Source organism: Helicoverpa zea, chromosome 21 (assembly GCF_022581195.2).
Source record: "Helicoverpa zea isolate HzStark_Cry1AcR chromosome 21, ilHelZeax1.1, whole genome shotgun sequence".
NCBI classification, from domain to species: domain Eukaryota; kingdom Metazoa; phylum Arthropoda; class Insecta; order Lepidoptera; family Noctuidae; genus Helicoverpa; species Helicoverpa zea.
In genome coordinates this window covers 3,757,701-3,784,966 of record NC_061472.1, presented here as the reverse complement: position 1 = coordinate 3,784,966, position 27,266 = coordinate 3,757,701, and the positions used below count along the sequence as shown (strand labels likewise).

The following is a 27,266-nucleotide window of genomic DNA, read 5'->3' as shown; positions in this document are numbered from 1 at the left end:
ATGTGAAGTAGCTTGTGTCAAATCTTAATTAGATTTCATACCAAGTCCTTGTTTCGTGTTTCTACCTTCAACTAAGTGCCCTTTGTTATTTCCAGTTTCTATATGATTATCTTCGCATCGACTTTCTGTGCTCACTAACTTTCCAGTAATTGGAAATTTAATGAAGCCACATAAATTGAATCTGTTAAATGCTGCGGATGAATACAGTGGCGGATTAACCCTATAAGCACAACAAGCACGTGCTTGGGGCCCCTGTTCTCCAGGGGCCTCCATCCTCTGCTGGCGTTTCATTTTATACCTACATTTTATCGAGATTCATCCACAATATATCCGAAATCACAAGGCGCGAGCAGTTCGGGAGTGACCCTTCATACACCCCCGCCTCTAAACTTGATTGGTCGCAGTGCTGTAGATTGTTGTACGATCGCAGTGATTTTTTTTTTCAATTGTGCAGTTGTTATACAATTTTTTTTCGGCTTCTACTCATCGTTGGGCAAAGAATTAATAGGCAACGATAGCGTTCCGAAGTCGCTATCGTACAGTCGTTGGGAAGCTCACGCTGTAACTACGAGTGCAATATAACAAACATATCCGAAAATTTTGGATGCTTTAGATCAGTGGTCCTGGTGGTGGTGGGCTGGTGGTGCCTGGAGGCATTCCAAGTGGTCCGCGGACCACCGGTTAAGTCCGCGGACGTTGTTATCGATCTTACGTTATCCATCTTACTTGTCCAACAGAAAGAAATGAAGGTTTGAAATGTAGCCCTTTTACGAAATTTTAGTTCTGAGTCTTAAAACATAATCAAGATTTCCCGCTCGCTTCGCTCGCGTTTTCAAAAACTATATGTCCTCGTTTTTACATTTGTCAACAAATTAAAAGTTAAGTACGTTTGGGCTACATTGTACGTAATTTTGGTTCTGAGTTTATAATAAAAATAATTAAAATTTCGCGCTTGCTTCGCTCGCGTATTCAGAAACTATGTGCCTTCGTTTTTGCATTTGTCAACAAACAAAAAATTAAGTACGTTTGGGATAAATTTTACCTCCGTACGAGTCCGAAAAAAATTTCGCGCTCGCTTCGCTCGCGCATTTGAAACTACATGTGCATCACTCTCGCTTTGCTCGGTCAATTTCTTCAACCTTCTATTTCCATTTAAGTAATAGGGGGTCTACACAGGCTCTGTGCTTAGGGCCTCGGATACTCTTAATCCGCCACTGGATGAATATCATACAATTTTCCCAAGGGGTTTCCTTGCAACAAGTTAGCCTTTCTGTATACATAATTTCTATTCATATTGAATACAGTATCTCTGAGATCTATGAAGAAACTCAATATCTCCGGCGGGGTCACCTTGCATTCGTAACGTTGTACTTATATTGTGCAACGTTGTTTCTGCAGTCAGGCAAATACGAAATAGCTTCGTCTCAAGGCACTTTTTCCTTTGACCCATTTAGAAGTATAACTTTGTTTCATCTACCGTTAGTTTTCCGTCAATCACACCTTATTTGCAAGTGTGTGGCGTTTGAACGTTGCAATTGAGACGTTATTGTATTCTTCAATAGGTGCACTTTGGGTTATTGTAACAGATGACGAAAAGACAAAGTTGGATTTGCATTTGGTGAAATAGTTTATTGTTAGTGTTTGCTAGTTAGTCATCGTTAGAGCCGTGGCGTTTTCGCCAGGTTGTAGTCAATGTGTGCGTGAGCGCCGCGGTGCACAGTCGTGCAGCCGACCTTGCCGTCGAATCCTGCGCATGATCGAGTTGACAGCTTCGTTATGGATTGCTACGTACAGTACCCAGGTATTGTGAGATCTGTCTTAAAATATTCTCATCCTCTTGTACATCTTTATGATCGTTGCCGCTAAGTTTAGAATATACACATTTATGTTTGAATGAATAGTTTTACAATAATAATTTCGTAGACGTAGATAACGTTTCCGTGGCTATCTAATGTTTTCAGTAAAGTTATCGATGTTCGATAACGCGATAAAATTAATCTGTAAAGATTGTAACAATGATGTAATTGTAATATTTAATGATTTCCTGAATAAATGATTTGTTTATAACAAATAATTGACACGTCGAAGTGTTAATGATGTCTATAGCACATATCGATGACCGATTAAGAATTCCTTATGCGGCAAGTTTACGAGGTGCGCGGGCGCATCGTAATCGCTTACTTTACAATTTGTTTGCTTTCACCGAGGATGTGAGATTGTCAGGTTGCAACTGGCAACACCGCATACGGCGTAATGTATTCATTTTCGTAAGAAATGCTTAGTATTTCTTGTAATCCGGATTTACATGTGCAGTAACGAGATCTGGTGTTAAAGACGGACATGTTCGTTCCACTTAGTATTTATTTATCCATTTACGTACAGGACATAATTAAGTTGTTCAACAAACGTATATGTTTTATACGCTTTCCATGCTGAAAAAGGCGATAACAAGTGCAAAATTTTATGCAAACATTTCACAGAAAAGTCCCCGTATCGACAACACGATTCAACCTTGACTTTATAACGGTTGACGATAAAAACAGTTTTCGGCAATTTAGACTGCGCGCGCGTCTTATTGTAAAAGAGAATAAAGCAAGAAGTTACAAACGTTTTTCAGGCTTGAACAAGAATGCTATTCCAACCATATGGACATACTTAACATCCTGCAGATAAAATAACATTTGAAAATAGAATCATACATAACCATTACCTAGAACTGTCATTTTATGGCGGCAAATTAGCCACCATGTTGGATAGGAATTCAAAAATAACGACTAAAATTGAAAATAGAATGCAGATTTTGAACGAGGAACGTTCTGTTAGTTCTCAAGCTGCCCGCACACAAAAGGAAATCGTAATAGCTCGTTGAATTTGACTGACGAATGACTCACTTGCGAATAGGGCGCCGGAAAAAGTATCGATAATATTTTAGACTGTTACAGAGTTAAAATAGTAAAAATATGCTATCCGTTTCGAGATAAGATTAGCTCTGTTATGATGTAAAAATTTTACTATTTACGGTTTTGATAACTGTAACATTACCTACAGATACCATAGAACTATTTCATACAATTTTTTACGGATTTCTACAACAATACGCATGAAGTTATCTGTAAATATACTGAATTACCTCAATAAGATGTAACTTCGCAATATCGATACTTCTGTTACATCTCTAGTCTAACAAATTGCCTTCCGTTCTTCTCAGGACGCAAAATTGTTTGCTCCATATTCGAATTAAATTGGAGATTTCGTCACATCCCTTCTATACAGCTGCATTACTCGATTGCGTTGCGACTAACCAATAATCGAATGTTCGAATTGATAAATCGATTACAAATCTGCTCCTATTGTATGAAAATTCACAATGTTCTTGCAAATGCGGTATTGTACTGATTCTAAATTGCCACATAAATTATATTGTATTCGAATTTGTGTCGTTTGCATTAAATTATTTTGTTTTCTGTGTGTTTGAAAATAGATAAAAATATCATTTTAGGTATACATCGATACAAATTATGTCTGAAATTTATAGTCATAACTCAATATCGTTTATAATTTGCATTCAGTCAATATTTAAAAATACAGTCAAAATCAATAAACTACGAACGAAACTCATATTAGGAATCCTAGTTTGCACACTGTCGAATAAAACTCATTGTAGGCTACACAACGTGTACCCAATTTCCTGTACCAATAGGCACAGATTTATTTGGAAGCGACCCAACCAAAAACAGATGTCTAGACATTTGCGAAATGTCCCAAGTTCGTTGACTTCAAATTAGCAATATTATGTGCAACACAAGTTCAGGGACCCAGTGACATTTAGGGCGCTATTTCGATACGCACGCGCCGGCTTTGTCGTATCTATCCTGATTTATGGTCGGTTTACGACGAATGTTAAACAAGGCCCTTTTCGTTTTACTTCTTCCTTAACAAAAGTGGTTAAATTGAATTATGATTGCGTAAATTCGCAAGTACTACTCTTAAAACAAATATAACACTCACATATCTGTGGTTTGAGTTTCTATTAAAGAAAGCCTTGTTTATGGTATGAGATCGCGCAAAAATGGCTGCCAGCATCAATCATAGGTATACCCAGCTCTTACTAGAAAATTGAAAGTTCTATTACACAGAAAATGCTTTACCTTGGATCTCATTAAAATAAATCGAATCACAGACATAATTATAAATCAGATAGGTACTTAATTCCGATTGGCTAGCTAAGATCTTAGCATTACTTTAATCTTTCATTCATGATTCGCGTACATTTACTCCTCAATTATATGGCCCTGTAGAGTAATCTAAGTCGGGTTTTGCAGTTATGTCTATAAATAGATAGGTCTAGCGAGACATCGCCAATTTCCGTTGCAAGTTAACTATCAGATCTTATGAATGAGTTTCCTTTCCACTAAACTCGACTTCTTTGATGATAGTTGTATAATATTATAACTTATAGTTCCTCAAGTATTTAGCTGTCCGAGTATAAGAGTAGTATTATGCAACAATCATTATTTATGCACATTTTTATTTCGTTGTGTCAATTTACAATTTGATCTGCTATCTCCGTTAATGGAATTAATCTGGTTTCATTGAATAATTTAATCGTATTACTGGCACTGTTATTTTAAGATGTAGAAAAGATATTTATGAACTTTTAGATTGCATAATTAATTGAATGAAATCGTTTCAATACTTAACTAATTAGAAACATCAACGGCAAAATCTCAAAGTTAAGAGTTCCCGATTCATCATTTATACAATTTTACATCTTAGATCAAAATGGGGCACTTATTCAAATCAAATCATTCATTATATTTGTGATTCACAGGTATTATAGGTATTAAATAAAATATTTTCCGTGTTCATGTTACTTGATTCAGTCTCGTTCATGTTACATATTACAAGTCTCGTATTTATCTGTCGTGCAATTTCCTAATAATGCCAATTAAAGTATTGCCTGTACCCAGATAAATGCAGTCAGAGGCATACGTGCATAATTCACTATAATTATATGGAATTGCATTGCAATTTGTGCAGCAGTTGCGGAGAAAGGAATTGTATTTATTGGTTATGTCGTAACTGATAGTTCTTGTTTTATTACTTACTCTGTTAGGTGTATTGTTCAATACTGTTAATTTGATTAGTTTCGTTTTCTTTTGTTTTATACGTTTCAGCATCTCTTGGTTACGATGTATTATTATTATTTATTACCTCTTTTCGAAACTCTTTATTGACTCGTATAGCTGCCATTTCATAAAATTACTCTCTCAAACCTGTTTACTGAAATATCTTGTACTTACCCATGTTTTTGTTATTTCTATTCATGAAATATTCCTGACTATGGATTCACTTAATTTAAATTAAAAAGTTCAGTAGCCTTCAGTCTTTTTTTTCACTAAGGATAAACACATGTAGCTACTATATTAGTTATTTATGTTTTTCTATGATCAAAAACAAATAACTCTGCTACTGAAGTGACAGTTCCAACTTCGTTTCTTAGTATATTTATAACTGGCTCAATATTTTCGTTGTCCACAAATAGATCAGAATCGTTGTGTTAACTTTACAAAGAATGACTTATAAACTTGTTTACCTAATCTGTTTCCTTTAGAAAGAAATATTTAAAAGTAACGGTAACATCACTAATAGAGGTGGACAGGACGACATTAATCAAGTTTTATTGACGTTTTAATTTTGTGTTGTGGCAACACTCGAATTTCAAACAGCTGGCAATATTTATGATTGTCCTTTCAAGCTTTCTAGTTTATGGTGTTTATGTAGGCCAGTATTGACATCAGACTTAATAAACAACTGATAGAAACACTTTTAAAAAGACAACATAGATGACTGTATTACAATATCCAGTTTCTGAGCTAAATCGGTGCATACTAGCAATGCGCCAGAGGTCATAAGATCAAAGTCAGCACGTGAACATTGTACCATTGTATAAATCATGCTATTACTGAAGGTACCTACCTACTTCGTGTTATTTTGAGTCGTACGTAGAGCAAATAGTGTAAAAACATTTAACGACCGCCTTCCAACATCGTTTAGGCATCTGATCTAGGATACACAGAGAGAAATATAAGCATCACATTAATAGGATTAAGTATGTAAATCTGATTATGAAGCTTTGTCTTTAAGCCCCATTCACACCTCATGAAACATGAAAGAACTGGAACGCATCAAACCCATTCAATACTTAGACGCCGTCCAGTCTAACCTCAACATTCGAAATCTCGAACCAGTACTACAAATACATTATAATAAAACCTATAAAACAAAAGCACGTCACCTGGCATTCAACGAGTATTATTGCGGCGCATTAACCCACTAACTGATATACTAGCGGACGCGAACCGACCCACTTGCGCCCGCGCATCCTATGGCCTATGCAAGTAAACAAGGCGTATTTTTAACGGCATCTCTCGGAGTGTAATTATGGAATTGGAGTGTAATGTTAAACCATTAAAGTACGTATAAGAAAATTGGAACTCTGGAATGGATACTATAGCAAGTAATTTTTCCAAAGTATAGGCATGAACGGGATAACTCTTTGATGTTATATTTTTATCGTCATTATCATTGAGTTCTGCAGGTTTCTGCAGGGCTTTTGTGTTCAACAGATTGGCCCAGATTGCACTTTCAATGGGCTCTTTTGCTGTCTTTGATCTTTTGAAGAAACGTCTTGATTACCTACCTCAATGTATGGACTCTCGGACAAAGACTTTGGTACTTTTGCATGTCTTTACCAAGTTATTGAGACTTTACTTAGACTGTGTTTTCAGAACGGCTCGATAAGGACTTACAGAATCTTACTTATTGAAAATGATTACCCCCTAAAGTTGCCCAAAAATATTATTTTCTTAATTTCCAATTTAATTAAACCCCTTCTTTCTTTCTTTCCTCAGCGGTATCAGCAAGATGGTCAGCTCTACGCGCGGCGGCGACCAGACGCGGTGGTGCGCGACGCCTGCGCAGGGAAATGGCGGCGCTCCGGGAGACACTCGACGATATATGCGAGCCCGGAGACTGCGCCCCTCAGCCACATACCAGAGCTCAGCTGCATAGGAGGATTGAGGAGTTGAAGGTAGGTTGAGTAGCCCTAACCAGGGTATTTACTAAGTATCTCTTGTGTCACTAAATATACAGCAGCCTTTCTTTTTTGGGAGTCTTGCAATGAAGATATCATTTTCACATCGCTGCAATTTTAAATGCGGTAGCAATATGCCGTGGCAATCCAATCACTTCTTCTCTTTCTGCCTCCATAAATATAAGGTTTACTTTTAGTGAGACAGAGAACATTAAGATTGATGTCGACCCATAGATAACTATGTGGCCACTAATAGACAGACTCAAGCTTATCATAATGAACCTACAATTTCTAGTGTCTTAATAGCTGCTTAACGTGGTGAACATAATTTGTTCGCCTATTAGTGTAATCTATTCCGGTTAGTTAATTAGTTTACACAGTACCGGTCTTACGTCCGATTACTCAAACGCTAAGGTCTTACTCAAGTATATTTGTCTATATACGAGTTTGATAAGCATTTTGAGCACCACTTCAAAATTAAGTGTCACTTTATACACCAAACGAGATAATCTTGCAAATGAGCTCATATTCAGAATATGTAGTCATATGGAACTCCCCTTGGATTTCAAATTCAGACTCAGGAACTAAGTACTAAGATACCTACTTATATTTATGACATTCTTGAAAGGTAGGTTTAAAAGTATTCTATCGGATACTTTTAATCCGGGTACTCAGAATAATTCCTATAAGACGCGAGTGAAAGCGCTTATGGTATCTAGTTAGATATAATTCCTACTTCGAAAGTGTATATAACTCATTAACTAATGAGTATAATGTGTAATAATCCTAACGTCATATTCTCATCCACAGGAGCGTCTATCCCGCCTGCTAGAATGCAAGGTATCCATGTTAAAACTGACCGTGTCAGTGCGTCGTGCTCTGGGAGACATGGAGAATGATGACGGCGGCCTTGGTGCTGATCTGGCAGCTTTGCTATCTGCGTGGGATGATGCTCATCAACGGTAAGAAGAATTGATAATTATCACATTTTCGCAAATACAAACCTGAGACGATTGGTCTATGTGCGACACAATCCATAAAGCAAAAATCTGTCAGTTTGAAAGCGCTGTTATAAGAAACAGAAGTATAATAACTGCTCAATTCACATAAGTTTGAATAAGACTTCCTCGTTAAGCATTCAAACCAGCTGTTGTTAATTCTTTTATTACACACCCTATTCTTGTTTATGTTAATACAAAAGAGTACATAGAAGCGATGGATAGATTCAAACATAGTACTAATTTCTTTGAATTTCACACAAGAAAAGACTGACTTCACCTTCCCAAGATAGTCACATGAATTATAAACAGTGATTCATTCAAACAAAAAGCAAAAGACTTAAACGGAGACAAGTCGTGAGATACAGATAAACAAAATCTATTGACTACTGAAGCGTAAAGCCATACCTAAGTATTAGAGTGAATCATTGCTCCTCTCATTGTTCGTCATGGGTACATTGACATTGTTTGAATGAGCATGTCTCGTTTTTGCTGGTAAAAAATAATGTGAGAAGGTTATTGCACATTTTTTACTTTAAACTTGAAGCTGAAACTTATGCAGTCTGTATAACTTTAAATGACTGAAATCTTCATATTGAAAAATACCTACTAAAAGATTTCATTTTCTTGAAAGCCAAAATCAATTCAAATATACTGTAAATTACCTGTTGCAATTTTAGCGGATTCTTAATCTTAAAATCTTTCCAGGACTTCAAACGAGCTTCTATCTTTGGAAAAAGCAGTCTGTGCTTGGGCAGAATGGGAGAGTGCTCTTAGAGAACTCCAAGGTGCTTTGAGAGGTGACCTGGCAACTCTGGAAGCCTTGAGGGACCGTGGTGCCATTACTGGGGACCAGACCGAAGTCGCCGCCCAAATTAGGCAACTGGCCGCGTCTCTTGTGGATAAGAAGAAGGTAAGCATCAGAATACTTCTTGCTTTTAGTACTTAGTTGGATCTGTGGATTTTTTCAGGGCGAGCTTATGACCCAAAATCATTCCTTTATGTCCTCCTTTCATGGCACTTACAGACGGTCTAACTTTAGGCGCACTAAACATCAGTTCCATCACCTTGAACCTTCAGTTCCGTAGTCTTTAAGTCTTTGTTATGTAGGTACTATCTATTCCAAAAGCCCAGTCATATTCAATAGACCATGATCCCATAACTTAACCATATATTTCTTCCAGGGTGGTTCAACATGCGACTCGCTCTCCGACTCCGGTATATCGGACGGCGACAGCGAGGGCGCCGGGCGCCGCGCGCGACGGCTGAGCGCTCTGCGAGAGCTGGCCAGGCGCTTGCAGGCTGCGCTGGCGCCGAATTCACCGGCTCAGAGGGCTATTGCTAAGGTGAGGAATTAATTACTTAATAAATATTTAGTAGTTTAAGTTTGTAAATATAGTGTAGGTACATATTCTTCTACCCCCTAAAAGCCATTTAAGTTTCCCATGCATGCATGTTAACATAAGATCACTGATATTTTTTTTTTATTTTACTTCAGCACACTTTAAAATATATCTTTACCGTGACTTTAGTTATGAATCTTGTTTAAATCCATTATTCTGCAAGAAGTATTAATTGTAAGAAACAAAGTGCTAAAGGGAATAAACTAAACTATAGAATTAATTAGTTAAAGACGGTTTGTTCCATAACGATTTAATAGACGTCTTTTCTATTTTATGAGTAGAAAGTTACCAGAAAAGCATTTTGAAACAAGCATTATAAATCGTCCGTTTGATAATTTATAAATTAATTTATGTTCTTATTTATTACAGCGTATGGAGCAAACAGAGAACGAAGTGCGTACACTACAAGAATCGTGTCGCGCTTTAGTTGAGCTCAGCATTCCGGATCTGAAGATTGAGGAGGAAACGTAAGTTACATTACTGTAATTATTCTCTTAAACTTTCACACAGTGACTTTGCAAGAAGGTTCACACAACATTAAATCTTTTTCTGACACTGGTACCTACACACGTTATAAATTGGGCGAATATATTTTAAACCTTTCAGCCATTTACATATCTATAGACAAATCAATATAAATTCAATTTTTCTTACCCAGCAGGGACAACAGCATTGCTGCGGTTGCCGGCAGCAAAACAGGGTCTGGCGACCCCGACTACAGTCCCCGAGGAGGTTGGGTGTGGCGAGTACTGCGGTCCTCACTGCCCATACAGTTGTGCCTCGTGGCGCTACTCTTGGCCGCTTGGCTGGTTGAGAGGCCTCGTTGTTGCGACGCCCTCAACTCCCTCGCTCAAACACTCACACCACAGCTCCGCTACGTACGAGGCCCTCCCCCAGTCTGAACCACTAAACCTGCAAACCCACGTGACAATCACTAGCTAGCTAGCTAAAGGTTTCAGTATTCAGCACGCCTTTTGTGCTAACGCCAATTTGAAGTATTCAAACGGCTTGGAACTGTGACGGTTTTTTGAATGTAGAACGAGTTCGTTCCGAAAGTTGACGAAAGTCAGGATTGCGTGAAGCAATAATTAATTATTATTTTACTAACATTTTGACTAGACAATGGTTAGAATGAGTAAAGGTTTTGATTGACGTTGTTACTAACATAGAAACGTATCTATGGAGAATTCCAGAAATGACGTACTGACATGTAGAAGTAACCAAGTTATGATTATGTTTAACATGAAGATTTTTAAACTACATAGATGTGACCGAAATATTGGAATGACTAACGTTTAGCAAGATGAAGTTAATTAAGATCTATTCGCATTATTAGACATTTTAATTGCTCACAGCAAAAAAAAGTTCAAATTGAAAAAGTGTTCCAAAAAAATAATAAATCATCTGTATCAGATGAAGTTCAAAATAGTTAGTCTATATTTTAGTAATAATGTACTAACATTGACAAACGTTTCTTAAGTTTGTCTGTAGAGTAGAAGCATGCCTATTTTAGTACAATTATTTGATAGATTACTTAAAATAGGTGAGAATGCGCTGTGTGACAGATATTCTGCTGAAAACAATATTTTTCAATAAAAATAGATTTTTAATGACTTTTTCATGAGTTCACGTGACCAGGCATGAGTTTTGGTGGGTTATTCTGGTTTATATGTGAGAGATATTATTATATACCTAGTGTATATTTATATAATATTTTATAATCAATGCAGGCTACCTTTGATAGCCCTGCAACAGAGCAACCGCACTGAATCATTCACTGGCTGGTATAAAAAAACGGGGACCAAAGAGGCTAGCTTGATTTGACTTTTGTAATACTATCCATTGCTTGGGAGAAGAGCATAAAATCTTTCTCAAATATGAAAAAAAACAAGTCAAATTAAGCAAGCAGGCTTATCATAAGTTCATGTTTAAGGCCCCAACTTAAGTCAGTTCAATGAAAAAGTCACTAAAAATCTAACATTTAAGACAACGACAACTTATTTCTTCCTCGAAATAGAATTATCAGTTCTCATTTTAATGAGTTATCGTCGTGGCCTTACCTGAAAAATATTTATAAAGACTGATAAACTAGTGTTTCAATTTAACAAACATTTGATTCAATACATATCTATAATTCTTAGTAATTTTATTGTGTCAATCACGAAAAACCATGAATCTAAATAGCAAACACATTTTCATTTTCACTGTTTTCTGGTGACATACACAAAAAATATAAGGCCCAATAGTAATTGGTCCGTGAAAATAACTATTTGCGTACAAACGACAGCAGATCAACCTACCTCCAAATGACAAATTTCTTCAATAGATTTTCAACCTTATCACAATAAAGGAAGGTTAACGTTTGATTGATAAAATTTGACAGATTCGGATAGGTTGATCTGCTAGTGTATGTACATTGTATAGTGAATATTACGAGCCTTGATTATAAATCAATATGAATCATTTTCAAATCTTATTAATAATTTCGTCAATTTTATTCTCATCAATCACTATCCAAATATTATAATCGAATACCATTGAATAAATTATGATGTGCCTGATTAAATAAAAATATTATTCATTGTTATTGATTTTCTGTTTTATAATTAAATATTTAGTTTTTAATATGTGTAACTATTTATTGTATTGTCAATTATTTGTTGATTTATTTTTAAATAACTATATTATGTCAATTATAATACTTTTCCCCTTTTAGCCATGAATTTTCTAGGACATTTTAATATTATTATTAAATGTTTATATACTTTTTATTTTTCTTAAATATACTTCTCAAAATCTAGGCAGACTGTATTCAGTCTGAATATTCAATTTAAAAATACGTAAACGTAAACATACCTTATTGTGTTTCTTTACGTACCGGTTTACATATTTTTTTCTACCAATCAACATAATTTACTGCGTGGGCAACACTTGCTCATAATATGTTGCTCAGACATTATATTATAATATGCCATTGATTCGGCAATTTAAATATACACTACAGTATTTTATCCAAAATTTGTAGGTATCAATTAAGGATGTAGAGTAGAAACTAGCAACTGTCTCTCTAACGGTTAAAATATTCTAATTTTAGCTCAAAATGTACCTTCTGAAAATATTGTAAAAAAATTAAATGGTTGATCTGAAAGAGATAAACTTTATCATATTGAAAACAGAATTATATAAAATTGGAATTTTAGTTTTCCAGATTTTTTGTCTTTTGGTCTAGGTACTAAAGTTGTTATGCTTTCGATGTGTGAGCCAAGTCCTTACAGGACAGATGTAATGTAAAATGCCTTAGTGTGACTGTCTTGAGTGGCGCATTCTTATAACGAATGTATAATTAGTATGTAATTAAGTACACTCTCCCTGTGGTTTGCTAAAAACGCTTTTTTGGATTGTTTTTATCCCATCGGGTAACTAGTATTTTGAAATTTTATTATTGTAAAAAAACCACAGCGAAAGTACTTCCAACATTCTATAATTTTCTTAATAAGGCAGTCAGTGCCCCTAGTAGTGTGTCATATTTCTTTTAATTTTTTTAATTTAGTGTATAACTAGATAATTGGAAGAAAATAGACATGCGACGGAAATGCATTTAATTTTTTCTTTCTTCGAAAGGGCTCGAGAGCGTATGATTAATCGGTTGCATTATAATATGTTGGCTTTTGGAATGGAAATAAAATTTTGAATTTTAAATTGGTTGTTTTTATTAAAACTGAGGACTGTAATGAAACAGAGAAATTGGCGGAGTATGTCTGCCAGGATAAGATTAGAATTAAAAGAAAAACTTCCTTCATCCCAAACGTAATCCTATGGAACCACCCCACTCCTTCATTCTTGCCAGTTCCTTGTATCTATCCCAAAAAAGTAATGATCCTGAAAATAATAAGGTCTCCAGTGTTGTAGGTGCGAATAAATAGGTATTCTAATCGACTCACACCAAAGACACAGGATAGATAAAAGGATAGGATAGATTATCGATTATCCTTGGCTTGGGACCTCAATTCAGTAATTTAAGTTTTATCTGATAAGACCAATTTTATTTCAATCACATGAATTTTAAATAAACTTTTACAGTGACTCATACAAAATTAATATTTATTTTACAAGAATATTTTCCCAATAATGAATTCCAACCTTCTTTGTATGATCAAGGTTCCTTGTTTTGATCAATTATTTTTTGCTTCTGGCAACACAGCGATATCCGGCTAGTGATTTACACTGAAATGTAAACACTCGATTGTAGCTTATATCGATATAAACGGTAATCAATTATTATTTTTTTAAATTTTTATTTAAAATCTTTCTTTATTTCTCTTCCACAAAGGTTCTTAAAATTAAGTTCACAACATTTTTCAGACCAGTCCTTTGTGGGAGACTGGTATCCGCACTAGGAAACCCTGTCACGCAGATTACCAGGCCCCCCCCACGAACATAGTGTAACTCAATATTATAAGTGTACATAACATAAAAACCAATTGTAGCAAGTAAAACAAAATCAAATAGGAAAAAAATAAAAAAATAACAATAATTGGAAAACATTTTAGAGATTAAAACTACTTGTTGTAAATTGAACATAAAAGATAACAGTTTTTACATGTTATACGTAAATTATTATCACAAACACAAACATGAAGATATCGGTAGACAGGTTGACATAATAAAAGCGTGCTATGAAAATAAATTCTATCATAGTATTCATAGTCCTTGTTTTGACCAATAAATTTTTTCTTTTGGCAACCTAGCAAGTGATAAACAAAATAGTAAATAGTAGATTTTAGTTAAATATTGATATTACAAAAACACATGTATGAATAGAATAGTCAGAGATTATATCTTTTTTAAGTATTCGTTGATTATTATCACATATAATAATGAATTTGATCGATTATGACAGTTTAAAATACCACCCAGAAAAACCTAGTGATTTCGATTGTAACTAAAACTTAATCGACTACAATCATACACATTATAAAACATCGTAGTTGATTCTTGATTGTAGTCACATCTCTAGAGTTTAGTTTCACTTCCGGCCTCTGCGAAACTGGTGCACGTGTCTGGAGTGTAGCTGTATTGAAATTTAAACTAAATAATACACTAATGAACGCTAAATATTGTTAAAAAAGCAGCAAGAAACTAAATTCTAGAAGTTGATGTATTTTATGTCCTGTTAAATAAGGTAAATATTATTTTCTACCTGAGTTAAAATTTGCCCGGGTACAGCCGCCATATTGTTTCGTCGCAAGACGCGGGTGAAGTTCTTGAACTCGTGGAGTTGTGCATAATTTCTTAAACGTATTGTAAGAATATTTCGGTTTATTTTTGTGTAAGATCTAAGTTAACGCTATTGGTTTTTCATTTCGTTAGTCTTTTATTCCCATACATATTTAATTGCTCGGTCACTGTTTTGATACTGCGTCGGTGTGTGAATTTCATGTAGATAAATTACCACGTTTGATCGATAACGTTTGAAGCATCGATTTCGAAATAAACAGTATATTGTTGTGTATAGTAAATTGGAATAAGCGACTATATTTCTATTAGTGTTGAAGTTGTACCCCACGCGGGGGCTAAAAACGCCGCCAGTGGCGGGCCGCCACGCATCGACGCATTTGCCAAATTTACACGTTCCACATTTAGTTCTAGCCTCAGTGGCTGCATTTCTCGTAAAGAGGTCGTCTTTCTTCATTGAAAAACTTGTTATATTGTTGTAAAATAGTTTATTTATACTGTTATCAGAACATGGTGGGCTCACGTGTTTACGTCGGCGGTCTGCCTTTCGGCGTCCGAGACAGAGATTTGGAGAAATTCTTCAAAGGCTTCGGCAGAATAAGGGACATACTCATCAAGAATGGCTATGGATTTGTGGTGAGTTCATAAACAAGGCTATTTATTTTGACAATTAATAGCGGTCTTGATATTCTTATCTCCCGCGTTTTGTTTTTCTAGAATTATCTTGAAGGTCATATTATACCTTATCAATTTAACTTTTTTGTTGGTTTATTTTTTTTATATCAAGTATTTTGTAATTCTATTTGATTGTCACTGAATCGAATGCTCCTAATTCAGATATAGGATAGTACTGTGACAAACTTGCTTGCAGTACCTATTACATTCTATTCTACAGTCTTCAATTATGTTTACTTTCTATTTATTCCTTTGAGGTGATCATTGGTAGATAAGCTAGACATAAAAAAGGCTACCTCTATATTTATCTTACAACTGCTACAGTTCATTTGTTTTGAAACAATTTCGTACACAAACATTACATTACAGCAGTTGTTTAAAAGCCTCATCTCTTACTACAATGGGCATTGGTTATCATATAAACTAAACACAACTTTTATCTAAACAGGAATTTGAAGATTATAGAGATGCAGATGATGCAGTTTATGAGTTAAATGGGAAAGAGCTACTTGGGGAGAGGTAAGAATTTTCCTTGCTGTAAAGTTGATATTATTTCAGTACATTGTAGTATATTTTTTTATTATACTGCCAATTTCCCTAATGTGTAATCTAGTAAGATAAAAGTAAAGCAGTCTTATATTGATTAATATCAAATCATTTTAATTTCACTTTATTTTCAATTTAATAATTAATTTTCTTTATCAGCCGGCTCCACATATCACTGTGTGCATGGAGGACTGATACATATGAACATGAATGAACGTAAGAGAATTGTATGGAGTGAAGTTTATTCAGGAAAATCATAATCTTTTATTACTTTTGTTTATTTCAATTGGAAACATCAAACCATAATTTCTTGTTTATTTTATTCACTGACATGTTATGTGTTGAATAATGAATGTTGATGTACTGGACTGCATTAAAACTCCATGAAAATATCTGCTTACCAATTGGTATGTTAAGCATTCTAATTGAACCTAAATTTACACATCTAAGACTGTAATTACAATGTGCCTATTTCATTAGGTGAGACTGGGAATGTTGCCAAACAAATTTAGATGTGAAATTGGTTAATTTCTATGTTTTCAGGTCAAACTGTAACTAATTCAATCTAAATTGATCACCAATTGACTTTCTAAATGTGTATTATTTAAATCTGTTGGAGATTTGATATTTGAATTTGTTTCAACTTGGGTTCGAGTCCCTGCAAGTTGTATCTGTGTGCATTAGCTGCCGATTGGTAGGCTGTCAGTGGGAGATGGTGTGGTCGGTGGGAGTGCGAGGACGGGGAGGGCAGTGCTAACAGTAGACCGTGGGTGTGCCGCAGGGTGGTGGTGGAGCCGGCCAGGGGCATCGACCGCAGCGCCGACCGTTACCGCCGCGACCGCTACTACGAGCGCGACCGCGGCCGGTCGCGATACGAGTGAGTGTCGCTATGTTGTAGGGTGTCGGTGGAGAGGGCTCGCGGCATGCCGCGGGGCTCGGACCGCTGGCGCTGCCGGGATCTGCCGCCGCCGCCGCCGCGACGCCCGCCGCCGAGACGTGAACCGTCTGTATTGCGAACACGGGCATGATATGCAACAACATACATGGGCGTAGCCAGGCTTTCCAAACAAATACACCTCCGACAACCTATAGCTCCTATACGGACATAGGAACCCACTGAGAGGTAATGCCCGTTATTGTCAAGCCGGGAAACGGGTTGGTGGCTGAAGAACACCTGATGCTCCTGAAATCTAATCCTTGCTGCGCCCATGAAACATTCCCCCTTTCTGGCATACTTTCGTCCTATTCCGGACTGCATTCAAATATAACAAGGGATTGTTTTGTGCTTGCGCAGAAAATTCGAACTGATGTACCCAAAAAGTCTATCTTGTCAATTTTCTTATCACAACCTATAATAGATCATTTCTACAGAGTCCAATTTCTGAGGTTTTACTCTTTCCTGCTATTATATTATTTCTGCATGCTAAACATTAGTCTGCTTGAGGACCCATTCCCACATACTAAACATCTTTCGAACCCCATCTTTTCTGATCTTTCTACAGCTTTATTTATATTGCGATAGTTACAAAATTTTCAATCATTTTATGATTATCCTTGTTTTGTTTTTGCATAACAGCCCCGTGTTTCATATTACGTATTTCGTACACTATTTTTGTTGTGGACGTGTTTTTGCTATGCTTTTTCTCCAGTCTTCATTCAGCTAGGCACAATACACTCGTCAGTACAACACACAACATTAGTTCCGCCTCAGTAGAACATAGAACTAGATGCTGTAGAAAGTACCCTCGATGTAGAAAAGGAGAAGATTTTTGAGCCCCACTGTAGAAATAATATCACGTGCTACCTGTGCACAGAAAAGCACAAAGACCACTGAGAAATAGCTCTTAGTGGCTGCAAATTACAATCTAAGTTGGCTTAAAACTTTAGTGTGAAATAAAATTGAGTTTAAAAGATGTATTTTACATAGAAGGTAATCAAGGAATTACATCTCCCATTTAGCTTTTATTCACACAGTTTCAATCACATTGTTTTTAGAGCATAGTTATGACATTGGTTTTTCTTTTGCGTTACAGCCATTTTCTGTAAGTACAGCATAGATATTGATTTATCAATATCGTTTTGCAATTCATTATGGTCTTTTAAAATAACTTGCGTAACTTGTAGATAAGCAATATCTAGAAAAACAAGTCAACGATAAACAACTGTAGTATACCTACGATAAATGAAAAGGTTAATAATTATTAACTATATTTCAAAGTCATGAAATACAAGCCCTGAAGAATATTTTTTTGTAAATACATATACACTTTAATATGCTGCAACTGTAACTCCGATTTACATAACATAACTTATTCTGATGTAAGCTATGTTACTGCCAAGTTTCATCCAAATCCATTAAAAAAGTGTAACAAACATACACATCACTTGGACAACAGTTTGAGTCATTAAAAACAGTAATGAATGATATTATAATACAAAATATTTGTTCCACAGTGACTACAGTTATAGATACGGACCGCCGACGCGCACCGAGTATCGACTAGTCGTCGAAAATCTGTCTAGCCGCATTAGCTGGCAGGTAAGAAATCGAGCCGGGACACCATTGGGCCCATCATCATTCCATCACCTATCACCCAGGGTCCTGGACATCTTCACTCTTTGTTGAGGGCTGGCCGGCCTACGTCACCTGCACGGACGGTACCTATAGTCGCGAGCGTGACAATCACGAACCACCAACACTGGACATTCTGGCCGGAACGGACTTACACTATTCGGACGAAGGCGCTTACACACCATGGTGGACAGAACTGGAGAAGGACGCCGATGACGTACACTGGAGACATGAATATTGAAGCCATGAGAGGACACTTTAAGGAGACAAGTAATAATAACAATCACATAGAGCACTGCCTGGAATGACGGCGCGATGAATCAAACCCAAACCTGTCGAGGAACGGAAGACCTGTCGTGCAAACCTATCTTTGGACCACCTTCAAGGCCTCGAGAGCTCCACACCACCCTATTTGCTTTACTAATAAACATGAAACAATACAAAATAATTTGTCGAATAGTAACAATCATAACTTTAACTTAGCATAACACAACATACTTAAACTGTCAAACTTAGCACTGTGCATAACATTCATATTCTAAAAACAGTATTTTTTTATACAAGTGTTGTACCAAACTTACTTACGAGCTTTATAGATAATTTTTAAAAACAACAGAAGGTGGCGTATCGTGGCCAGAGTCCTCGATGTAGCGCTGTGTGCGATGTGGTCTGAGGCGATGTTAGGATCGGTCCCGGAGCTCCGGTGACGTGATGACGCCCTCCCCGGCCGCCCCTCCAGCCGACACCCCCCGGTCACCCGGTGGCCCCCGCCAAGGTAAAGTCGATAGGGGGGCACAGACAACAGGAGCCGTTTTCTCGTTATGTGCAATCTCCCATTTTAAATTCATTATATCATTGTTAACTTTAAGTTTTAACATCTTGTTCGCAATAGTGAAGTACATACTTTACATAACAATAGCATAAAATATGATTAGCCTCACTATCGTGAACTTCCATTCGAATCATTTCGTTCGTACGTCAAGTTTATTTTCTATTACGGCTTGATCAGCTTTTCGTATACGAAAATTCGCACGGTAACATTGTTTACGCAGAATATTCAACTTGTTTGGGAGTTGAAGATGCATGTTGTAAAATGGACTGTACGAGAGGAGTAGATGATACCTGATACTTGATTATCGCTGAAGACAAGACAAACGACCCCACTTGAAGTCCAGATGACCAGTAACAGATGAGGCGTTTGGCTGTATCAAAAGGATATTGACAAGGCCGTGAGCAGAAGGCAGAAATCAACGCAACTCAATGATGGCTGGATTCACTATTCGGATGGATGTGGCAATTCACCAGACGGGGACATAACAACACAAATGAGAGCAAGGATGGCGAGTCAACAGTGTCACATAGCTGAAGGCAATGACAACGATTCTTGGAGACTTATATGAGCAGTTTCTTACAGAAATCAAAGAAACTGGGCGGACGATCCATACCAGAGAAACTTGGATTTGTAGCTGCGTAAGGAAAACCAGGCGAGAATACTGTGAACAAGTCACGTAAACAATGCCAACCGATGAGAAACGTATACGAAAACGCTGTGAAAAGCGTATCTATCGTTCCATCTTTTTATTTCGTTAGGATACTTGTCTCAATATGTAATCCCAATATTCGCTGAAATTCCATAAACTTTTGCAAAGTTCATGATGAGATCGTTTTTTTACCATCTTTCGGGGCTGAAGACCTTGATGATAACACATTATTCTGATGATGACTTTTGCAAGAGTTTTTAAAGTTTGTTAAACATTCACTTTATTAACGCGAACCATTGGTTTGCAGGACTTGAAGGATTACATGCGTCAAGCTGGTGAAGTTACCTACGCTGACGCTCACAAGCAACATAGAAATGAAGGGTAAGTTGACGCCTCGGTAATAAGGAATTTGGTATGACCTTCATATGATTCTATTGACTACGATATCTCTAGAATGTCGTTAGAAAAGAGTCCTAAAGATTTCACTTTCATGTCAGTATTTTTGGTATAGCTATATATAACTGAAAGGTTTATAACCACTCTAACGTCCGGGCCGCGCGACCGTTTCTCTCTCTAACGTCCAGCCGTGCGCGGCACCCGAACCACGCGCGACTCGCAACTTCGTCGTAACAAAAAACCTATACAGCTACTGAACCGTAATGGCTAAAATAAAGAAAAAAATACGAAAAAAATGGTTAAAGAATACAGATCAAAGTTAATGATATTTTAAAATCGTTAGTTATAATCTTTGATACTAAAATCCGGGTTAAACATGATTTTAAGGAGAAAAAAACACATTTATTTCTACCATTTTAAAATATAAGGGACAACTGTTGCATATTTTATCAATAAAATCTTTTCAGAACAAACTAGGCTTATTACCCTTTCTTCTGATGTATATTTGATTATATTCGGTTAACTCTAAGGGCACCTACGCATTATGCGGTTAGCCGGACTGCGGTCAGCCGTCCGGCTAACCGTAGGAAACGGTTGCGCTTGCGGTTAGCCGGGTGGCGGATAGCCGCAACTCCAACCGGAAAGTGCGTTTAGAAACCGTAGTGGTTTGCGGTTGGTTTTTATCGGAATATTCTGCGGATTTAGTATTCCAGATTGCTGGCCTATTTTGTATCTCGATTATAATTTTTTCGGTAACGAAATCCATATTAATAAAGTATTAGTTAAATGCGCGAATGTTGGTGAACACGTTTACCGTCAATGGCGGGCAACCGCAAACTAGCATATCCGCGTAGTGTGTATGGCGACCGTCCGGCTGGCCGCCGGTCGGGCCGCAGCGCTCAGAACGACCGGAGCGGTCGGGCGGCAGCCGCGTCGTAGTGCGAATGAAAACTACATTCTCGTACAAATTTTTTATTGCGGTCAGCCGCACGGCTGACCGCAGTCCGGCTAACCGCATAATGCGTAGGTGCCCTAAGTATTTTAATTAAATCGAAACAAAACACTACTCTTCGTAATTTTACCGCGATGTCTCCCGCGCTCGAGAAGGCTATTACGAAATTTTCAATGAATTTAGTATATTTCTGTTTGAAAAATGTATTATTTTGCTTATTACGATATTAAATATAATATTTTAATGCAAAGTTTGTAAAATATGTATAAACAAAACTAAGATTGGCCTATGACCTTGACCGGACTTTCTTCGAAACAACAATCGTTTGAAGTTAAAATTAGACTAGATTTATCAGCTAAAACTGTGATATTTAAACATCATCATAAAGCCCAAATCTTCTAGTTTATTTTGATGTATAACACTTGTAAAATAAATAAAACAAAACGACATAATAGTTGACACTTATAAAAACACTTAACGAAACGAACGTCAAACGCGTCAACTGAACTAAATTTTTTTTTTTTTGTCAAAAGCTTGTTACACTACCATCTCTTATTTTTTCGTCGAACTATTTCATCAGCTATATAGGTAATCTGTCAAAACTCAACAAATAATACCGTATTTTAAAATAGATGGAGTTAAACACAACTCGTCGCTTTGGATACTATAGTATCCATGGGCGTATGACGCTACTTTTTTCTTGGATACTGTACTATCCACGGACGTTAGAGTGGTTAAGTTTCATTCCAGTAACAAGCCATATAAAACTTGTAATTTATTTCAGCTGGTATACTTGATAACATAACATAAACTAAATATTTTCATGATGATACTATACCATTTACCATCTTTCGGGGCTGATAGCTCTTGATGATAAAATTCTTACTGAGGACACCTCCCATCCAAAAAACTACCTCTTAATTCCAAAATCATGTTCTAAAACTCCTTTTTTCTACCTTTAGTGTGGTGGAATTTGCTACACACTCGGACATGCGCGCTGCTATTGAAAAACTTGATGGTACTGAGCTAAACGGCCGCCGCATCCGTCTGATTGAGGCCAGGCGCGGATCCCGTCGCCGCTCGCGCTCGTCCTCAAGCCGCAGCCGGTCGCGATCCAGGGACCGCAGGCGCAGCCGCTCCAGGTATGTAATACTACCAATAGTAAGCCTTTTTAGGGTTCCGTAGCCAAAATGGCAAAAACGGAACCCTTATAGTTTCGTCATGTCCGTCTGTCCGTCTGTCCGTCTGTCCGTCTGTCACAGCCGATTTACTCGGAAACTATAAGTACTACAGTGATGAAATTTGATGGGAATATGTGTTGTATGAACCGCTACAAAAATATGACACTAAATAGTAAAAAAAAGAATTGGGGGTGGGGCCCCCCATACATGTAACTGAGGGATGAAATTTTTTTTTTCGATGTACATACCCGTGTGGGGTATCAATGGAAAGGTCTTTTAAAATGATATAAAGTTTTCTAAAAAACATTTTTCTTAAAGTGAACGGTTTTTGAGATATCAGCTCTCAAAGTCGTAAAAAGTATGTCCCCCCCCCTCTATTTTTATAACTACGGGGTATAAAATTCTAAAAAAAATAGAGGTGATGCATGCTAATTAACTCTTTCAACGATTTTTGGTTTGATCAAAGTATCTCTTATAGTTTTTGAGATAGGTTGATTTAACTGTAATTTACGGAACCCTTCGTGCACGAGTCCGACTCGCACTTGGCCGGTTTTTTTATTTATTTATTATACTTTTTGCACACATTTTACAAAAAAATCAAATGTACCTTTTTCATAGTGAACAGAAATTAATTCCTTAAGATTTCTTAGTCTTGAGCACGACGTGACTGAGCATGAAAATTGATTAAAGCGTCCCTGATTTCAGGCTACAATAATGCCACTCTGTAATGGGTTCATATATTTTATTTTATAACGGATGCATAACTAAGTTGCGTGATTTTCAACTTGACCACTTTCATGATGATACTATATTATTTACCATCTTTCGGGGCTGAAAGCTCTTGCTGATAAAACTATTACTGAGGAACCCTCTATCAGAACTCACTACTTAGGCTAAAACCACTGCAGTTTTAGAAAAGTGATGTACATACGTTCCAGGTCTCGCTCCCGTCGCTCGTCGCGCAGTCGCTCTCGCTCCAAGTCCAGACCGAAGAGCAAGAGCCCCGTCGCCAAGTCTCGCTCCAGATCGCGCTCCAAGTGAGTATACACCTTAACAACCATCTTGTGACCCTGCTATGTAAATAATTTGATAGCTCATAACCATCTTAAGCTTTTAGATACGCAGTATATGATTACAGCTCATTTCTATATTAGATTTCAGCAATTTCATAAGTAGTTTTATGCAATATTGATCTTGGTATTTGTATGCATAATCATTCTATATGAAATTTAGTCATGAATTTGTAATATCATCAAATATTTTACATAGCAGGAGCCTCATAAATAATGTAACATTATGTAATTAATAAGGCCTTAAGCCACTAGTTGAATAGACCCAATTAAAATCATCTCAATAGATCATTGCAATAGTTCTCTCATAATGTCAAGTTTGAAGCAGACTATTTAGCTAATATATTAGAGCTATTTCATATAGTAAACTTATGCACAGTTTGAGACTGGTGGGATATAAAATATGCACAAATACTGATTCTCTAAGTAGTCTGCTAATTTTCTAACTGACTGCATTCCCCTTCAAATCTCAAATATTATGCTTGCATGCAAAAATTTCTTTCTAAAATGCAAAATGCTCCAGCAATAAATGCAATAAATATCAAATTAATATATGCATGAATATGTATACAAATTAACCTAGTATTCATTTGGCTAGGTGTGTTATTACTTGCGCTGAGCAAAATTTAAAACTGTAAGTACTTAGCCAATAGTACTCTACTTATTGTAGACAACTTAGCCATATTTTTTAATCAAAATGTGATGCAAGATTCAGACATGTATGTTGTGTCACATTTGTTTGTGTTTACAAGTCAGTTCGAAAGAGTTGTATCTGCCTAATGCAGAGAAACCAACATATCAGATCAGATTACTTATTGGACTACTTATGGTTGGGTCAAAATTGGGCAGCTACAACTGTCGACACAGACTTGAGTAGTGGACGTAACTAAACCCAGCTATTACTACCATTTCTGGCGTTCGATGTCGGCGTCGATTAGGGATCGCAGTCGTTCGAAGTCGCGGTCTCCATCGGCGTCCCGGGCATCCGACCGTCGCTCGGCGTCCCGTAGATCTGACCGTCGCTCGGCGTCCCGTAGATCCGACCGTCGCTCGGCGTCCCGTAGATCCGACCGTCGCTCAGCCTCGCCGCGCAAGTCCGCCGAAAGGAACGGCGACAAGTCTGCCTCGAGGTCTAAGTCCCGATCGCCGAAAGCCGCCTCCAAGTAAGTCCATATGTGTGCTTTCAATCGTTCAGTCTGACGGTTGTGCGAATTCTGTGAGGTTATTTTTCTTTTGTCGACATGCTCTATGAAAATAACCAAATATCCATAATGTTCTAAGATGCAATTTTTTTATATGTAGTTTCCAAAATTCTGTTGTTTTGAAATTTGCATAGGGCACTTCGATTTGCTGTGCTTGTTAATTAAACACGTGTGCAATGCACAACATTGAACTCTTATGTCATAGCAGACACTCCCACAATTTACATTTTATCTGACCGAAATATAATCTCGCACATAAAAGCATTATTGTCAGATTCAGTCCACAACTAAACCCATTGGCATCCACATATTAACAAAATTCATCCAATGTTATTAATATTGATTGCACATTATCAAACATTATTAACTCGCTCCATGTTTTCCCGCATTACGAAGAGAAGCCGTTCCAAGGTGAGCATTTGATGTTGTTTAGCTGTTTGCTCTTAATCATTTTACATTTCACTTACCAGATCGGCTCAGGTTTGAAACAATTCATATTAATTTACTTTACTGAATTGAATTATTCCTGCTAATTAATACTAACAAATCTGCCAGTAAATTCATCATCATCTGCATCTTTGTAATATGTATCTCATATTTATTATTCTGTACTTATAATATACACACTGTAAATAATATCACTAAGAGCTTTATAATTAAATCAAAATTATTCTGCCATTAATTGCACTGCTAACTTCAATCACTAAAACCCCCTGACATAAAATTAAACAAAACATATTGAAAGTGGAAATTAAAGACAAAAATCTTTTTATTTTCTGCACAATTCTAACAAATGTTTTATTATGAATTAACAGGGAAAGATCTCGCTCACGCAGCAAGGAAGCGTCTCCGAAGCGTGAGGAAGAACGTCGTCCGACTAAGTCTCGTTCCCGTTCTCGCTCTCGGTCCCGGTCGGGGTCCCGCGACCGGTCGGCGTCTCGCGACCGCTCCGCGTCCCGGTCCCGCTCCGGCTCGCCGCGACAGAACGGCGACGCGCAAGACCGTGCTAGTACAGATCGCTCGCCCCGCAGTGGCGATTAGTCTTACACTAGTTTTAAGCTACATAGGTTTATTTGTCTACAATTTTTACGAGCTCGTGACCTCAATGATAGTGAACATAATGTTTCTTTTGACTATTACCAGTATGCAAAGCACTGCACTGTTAGTTTTGTTACCTACCTACTGTTATTTTACCTGTTATTTTTCCAAACGCTTTTCCGTAGATTCTGACATACATCAGTTATTTTGGCTATCTAAGATACCAATTAATTGTATACGAATTTAATTGACATCAACAACATGTCGCCAGCAAAATAAAAGTACAATGTATAACTTTTTTGGAAAACGCTGCTTACGCTTTGTTGAAGTCACGATAATGTAATATAAGATTTTATTATGCACCGTGTTGATATTTTTGTTTCACACGAGTGAATAGATATCTTTGTTTTTAGGGTTATTTAGGATAGCTTTGGGCTTCCTGTACATGGGATTCGCGATGTTACAGCATATATACAGGAAGCCGGGCTTGTGGGCAAATAGATACTTATTATGTATAAGTAGGAAGTTTTACCGAAAACGTGACTGCTGTTTGATTTTAATTTATTGTGATTGAATTTTGAACGATGTATTATTTTTATTTCTATTAAAATTAATTAGTAAAATTCAGTCACTTGCATTTTATATGAAAAGTTATTGTTCTCAATATTTGCCCATACTTTGAGTGAAAAGTAACTTCAATTGACGATAATAGATTGTAATTTACCAATTTTTAGGTAAAAGATGTAACAAATAAGATTTAATTCATACATCTTTAAGACAATTCTACTTGGTAGGCTAATTATGTATTTTGTAAATAGTATATTTGTTACTAATAACCAAATAATAAATAAGGCTGTAACGTAATTCATTGTTTAATTTTCCCCTACTACGCACCCAGCAACATTTATGTTGTTGTTCTTATAAGAATCACACAAGTGTACGATTCACTGTCTACCTACAGAAATGTTAAATTTCAAAGTAATCTATACAAGGACCATGTGTGCAGAAATGATCCAATCCACAAACTATGCAAAACCAAGGTTTTGATTCCAAACAATCGAAAATGATCTCTATTTTCATGTCACAAAGACACATTCTATTCTGTCAACTACATATAAATATTATTTTATGACTGGTTATACCAACACACCTATGACGGAAACTTAAAAAATAAAGCAAATATGGTTCAAAACTCTTGAAACATTATAGCAAATAATAGGATATAATATTTTTTCATAAATGTTCCATGCGTCTTGATCTTACAGCTTAAATGAAATGTAATTTCCTAAAATGATTCAAAAGCATTTGATACATTTCTGCAAAATGCACCAAGAAATTCCATTTCGCAATAATGATCCAAAAGCGTTTGAAACTTTAAGATTTTTAGAGCCAGGACACACTTTCCTGCATGGGTGCCTTTC

At 36.7% G+C, this 27,266-nt stretch overlaps 2 protein-coding genes across 12 annotated transcripts in view; both read left to right on the top strand.

Moving 5' to 3' along the window:
- The window catches only part of LOC124640558, a 289,989-nt gene extending 276,793 nt beyond the window's left edge, over nucleotides 1–13,196 (top strand). For all 5 annotated transcript variants that reach the window (XM_047178361.1, XM_047178356.1, XM_047178357.1 and 2 more), the window contains 6 exons: nucleotides 6,915–7,093; nucleotides 7,907–8,058; nucleotides 8,803–9,007; nucleotides 9,279–9,440; nucleotides 9,867–9,964; nucleotides 10,156–13,196. In XM_047178361.1, the coding sequence (XP_047034317.1) occupies nucleotides 6,915–7,093; nucleotides 7,907–8,058; nucleotides 8,803–9,007; nucleotides 9,279–9,440; nucleotides 9,867–9,964; nucleotides 10,156–10,399 (1,040 nt within the window). In that variant the 3' untranslated portion in view covers nucleotides 10,400–13,196. The remainder of the gene's footprint in view (nucleotides 1–6,914; nucleotides 7,094–7,906; nucleotides 8,059–8,802; nucleotides 9,008–9,278; nucleotides 9,441–9,866; nucleotides 9,965–10,155) is intronic.
- A 1,307-nt stretch (nucleotides 13,197–14,503) lies between these two features.
- Nucleotides 14,504–26,709, top strand: LOC124640547 (serine-arginine protein 55-like). Of its 7 annotated transcripts, none has more exons than XM_047178338.1 (10): nucleotides 14,506–14,679; nucleotides 15,240–15,368; nucleotides 15,856–15,926; nucleotides 16,735–16,830; nucleotides 18,408–18,492; nucleotides 20,314–20,387; nucleotides 22,317–22,496; nucleotides 23,501–23,572; nucleotides 24,544–24,768; nucleotides 25,623–26,709. In XM_047178338.1, the coding sequence occupies exons 2-10, from the start codon at nucleotides 15,243–15,245 to the stop codon at nucleotides 25,846–25,848; spliced, it is 1,155 nt and encodes a 384-aa protein (XP_047034294.1). In that variant the 5' UTR covers nucleotides 14,506–14,679; nucleotides 15,240–15,242; the 3' UTR covers nucleotides 25,849–26,709. The 7 variants fall into 7 exon arrangements, 6 of the variants coding, with proteins under 6 accessions (XP_047034295.1, XP_047034294.1, XP_047034293.1 ...); XM_047178337.1 differs by having other exon boundaries at nucleotides 24,520–24,768; XM_047178336.1 differs by having other exon boundaries at nucleotides 23,474–23,572.
- Nucleotides 26,710–27,266: the final 557 nt, after the last annotated feature.

Coding starts and splice junctions, on each gene's coding strand:
- LOC124640547 (XM_047178334.1), top strand. CDS start 15,243: ATGGTGGGCTCACGTGTTTACGTCGGCGGTCTGCCTTTCGGCGTCCGA. Junction 18,493..20,313: donor CTAGCCGCATTAGCTGGCAG/GTAAGAAATCGA, acceptor ATTGGTTTGCAG/GACTTGAAGGATTACATGCG. Junction 24,769..25,622: donor TCGCCGAAAGCCGCCTCCAA/GTAAGTCCATAT, acceptor ATGAATTAACAG/GGAAAGATCTCGCTCACGCA.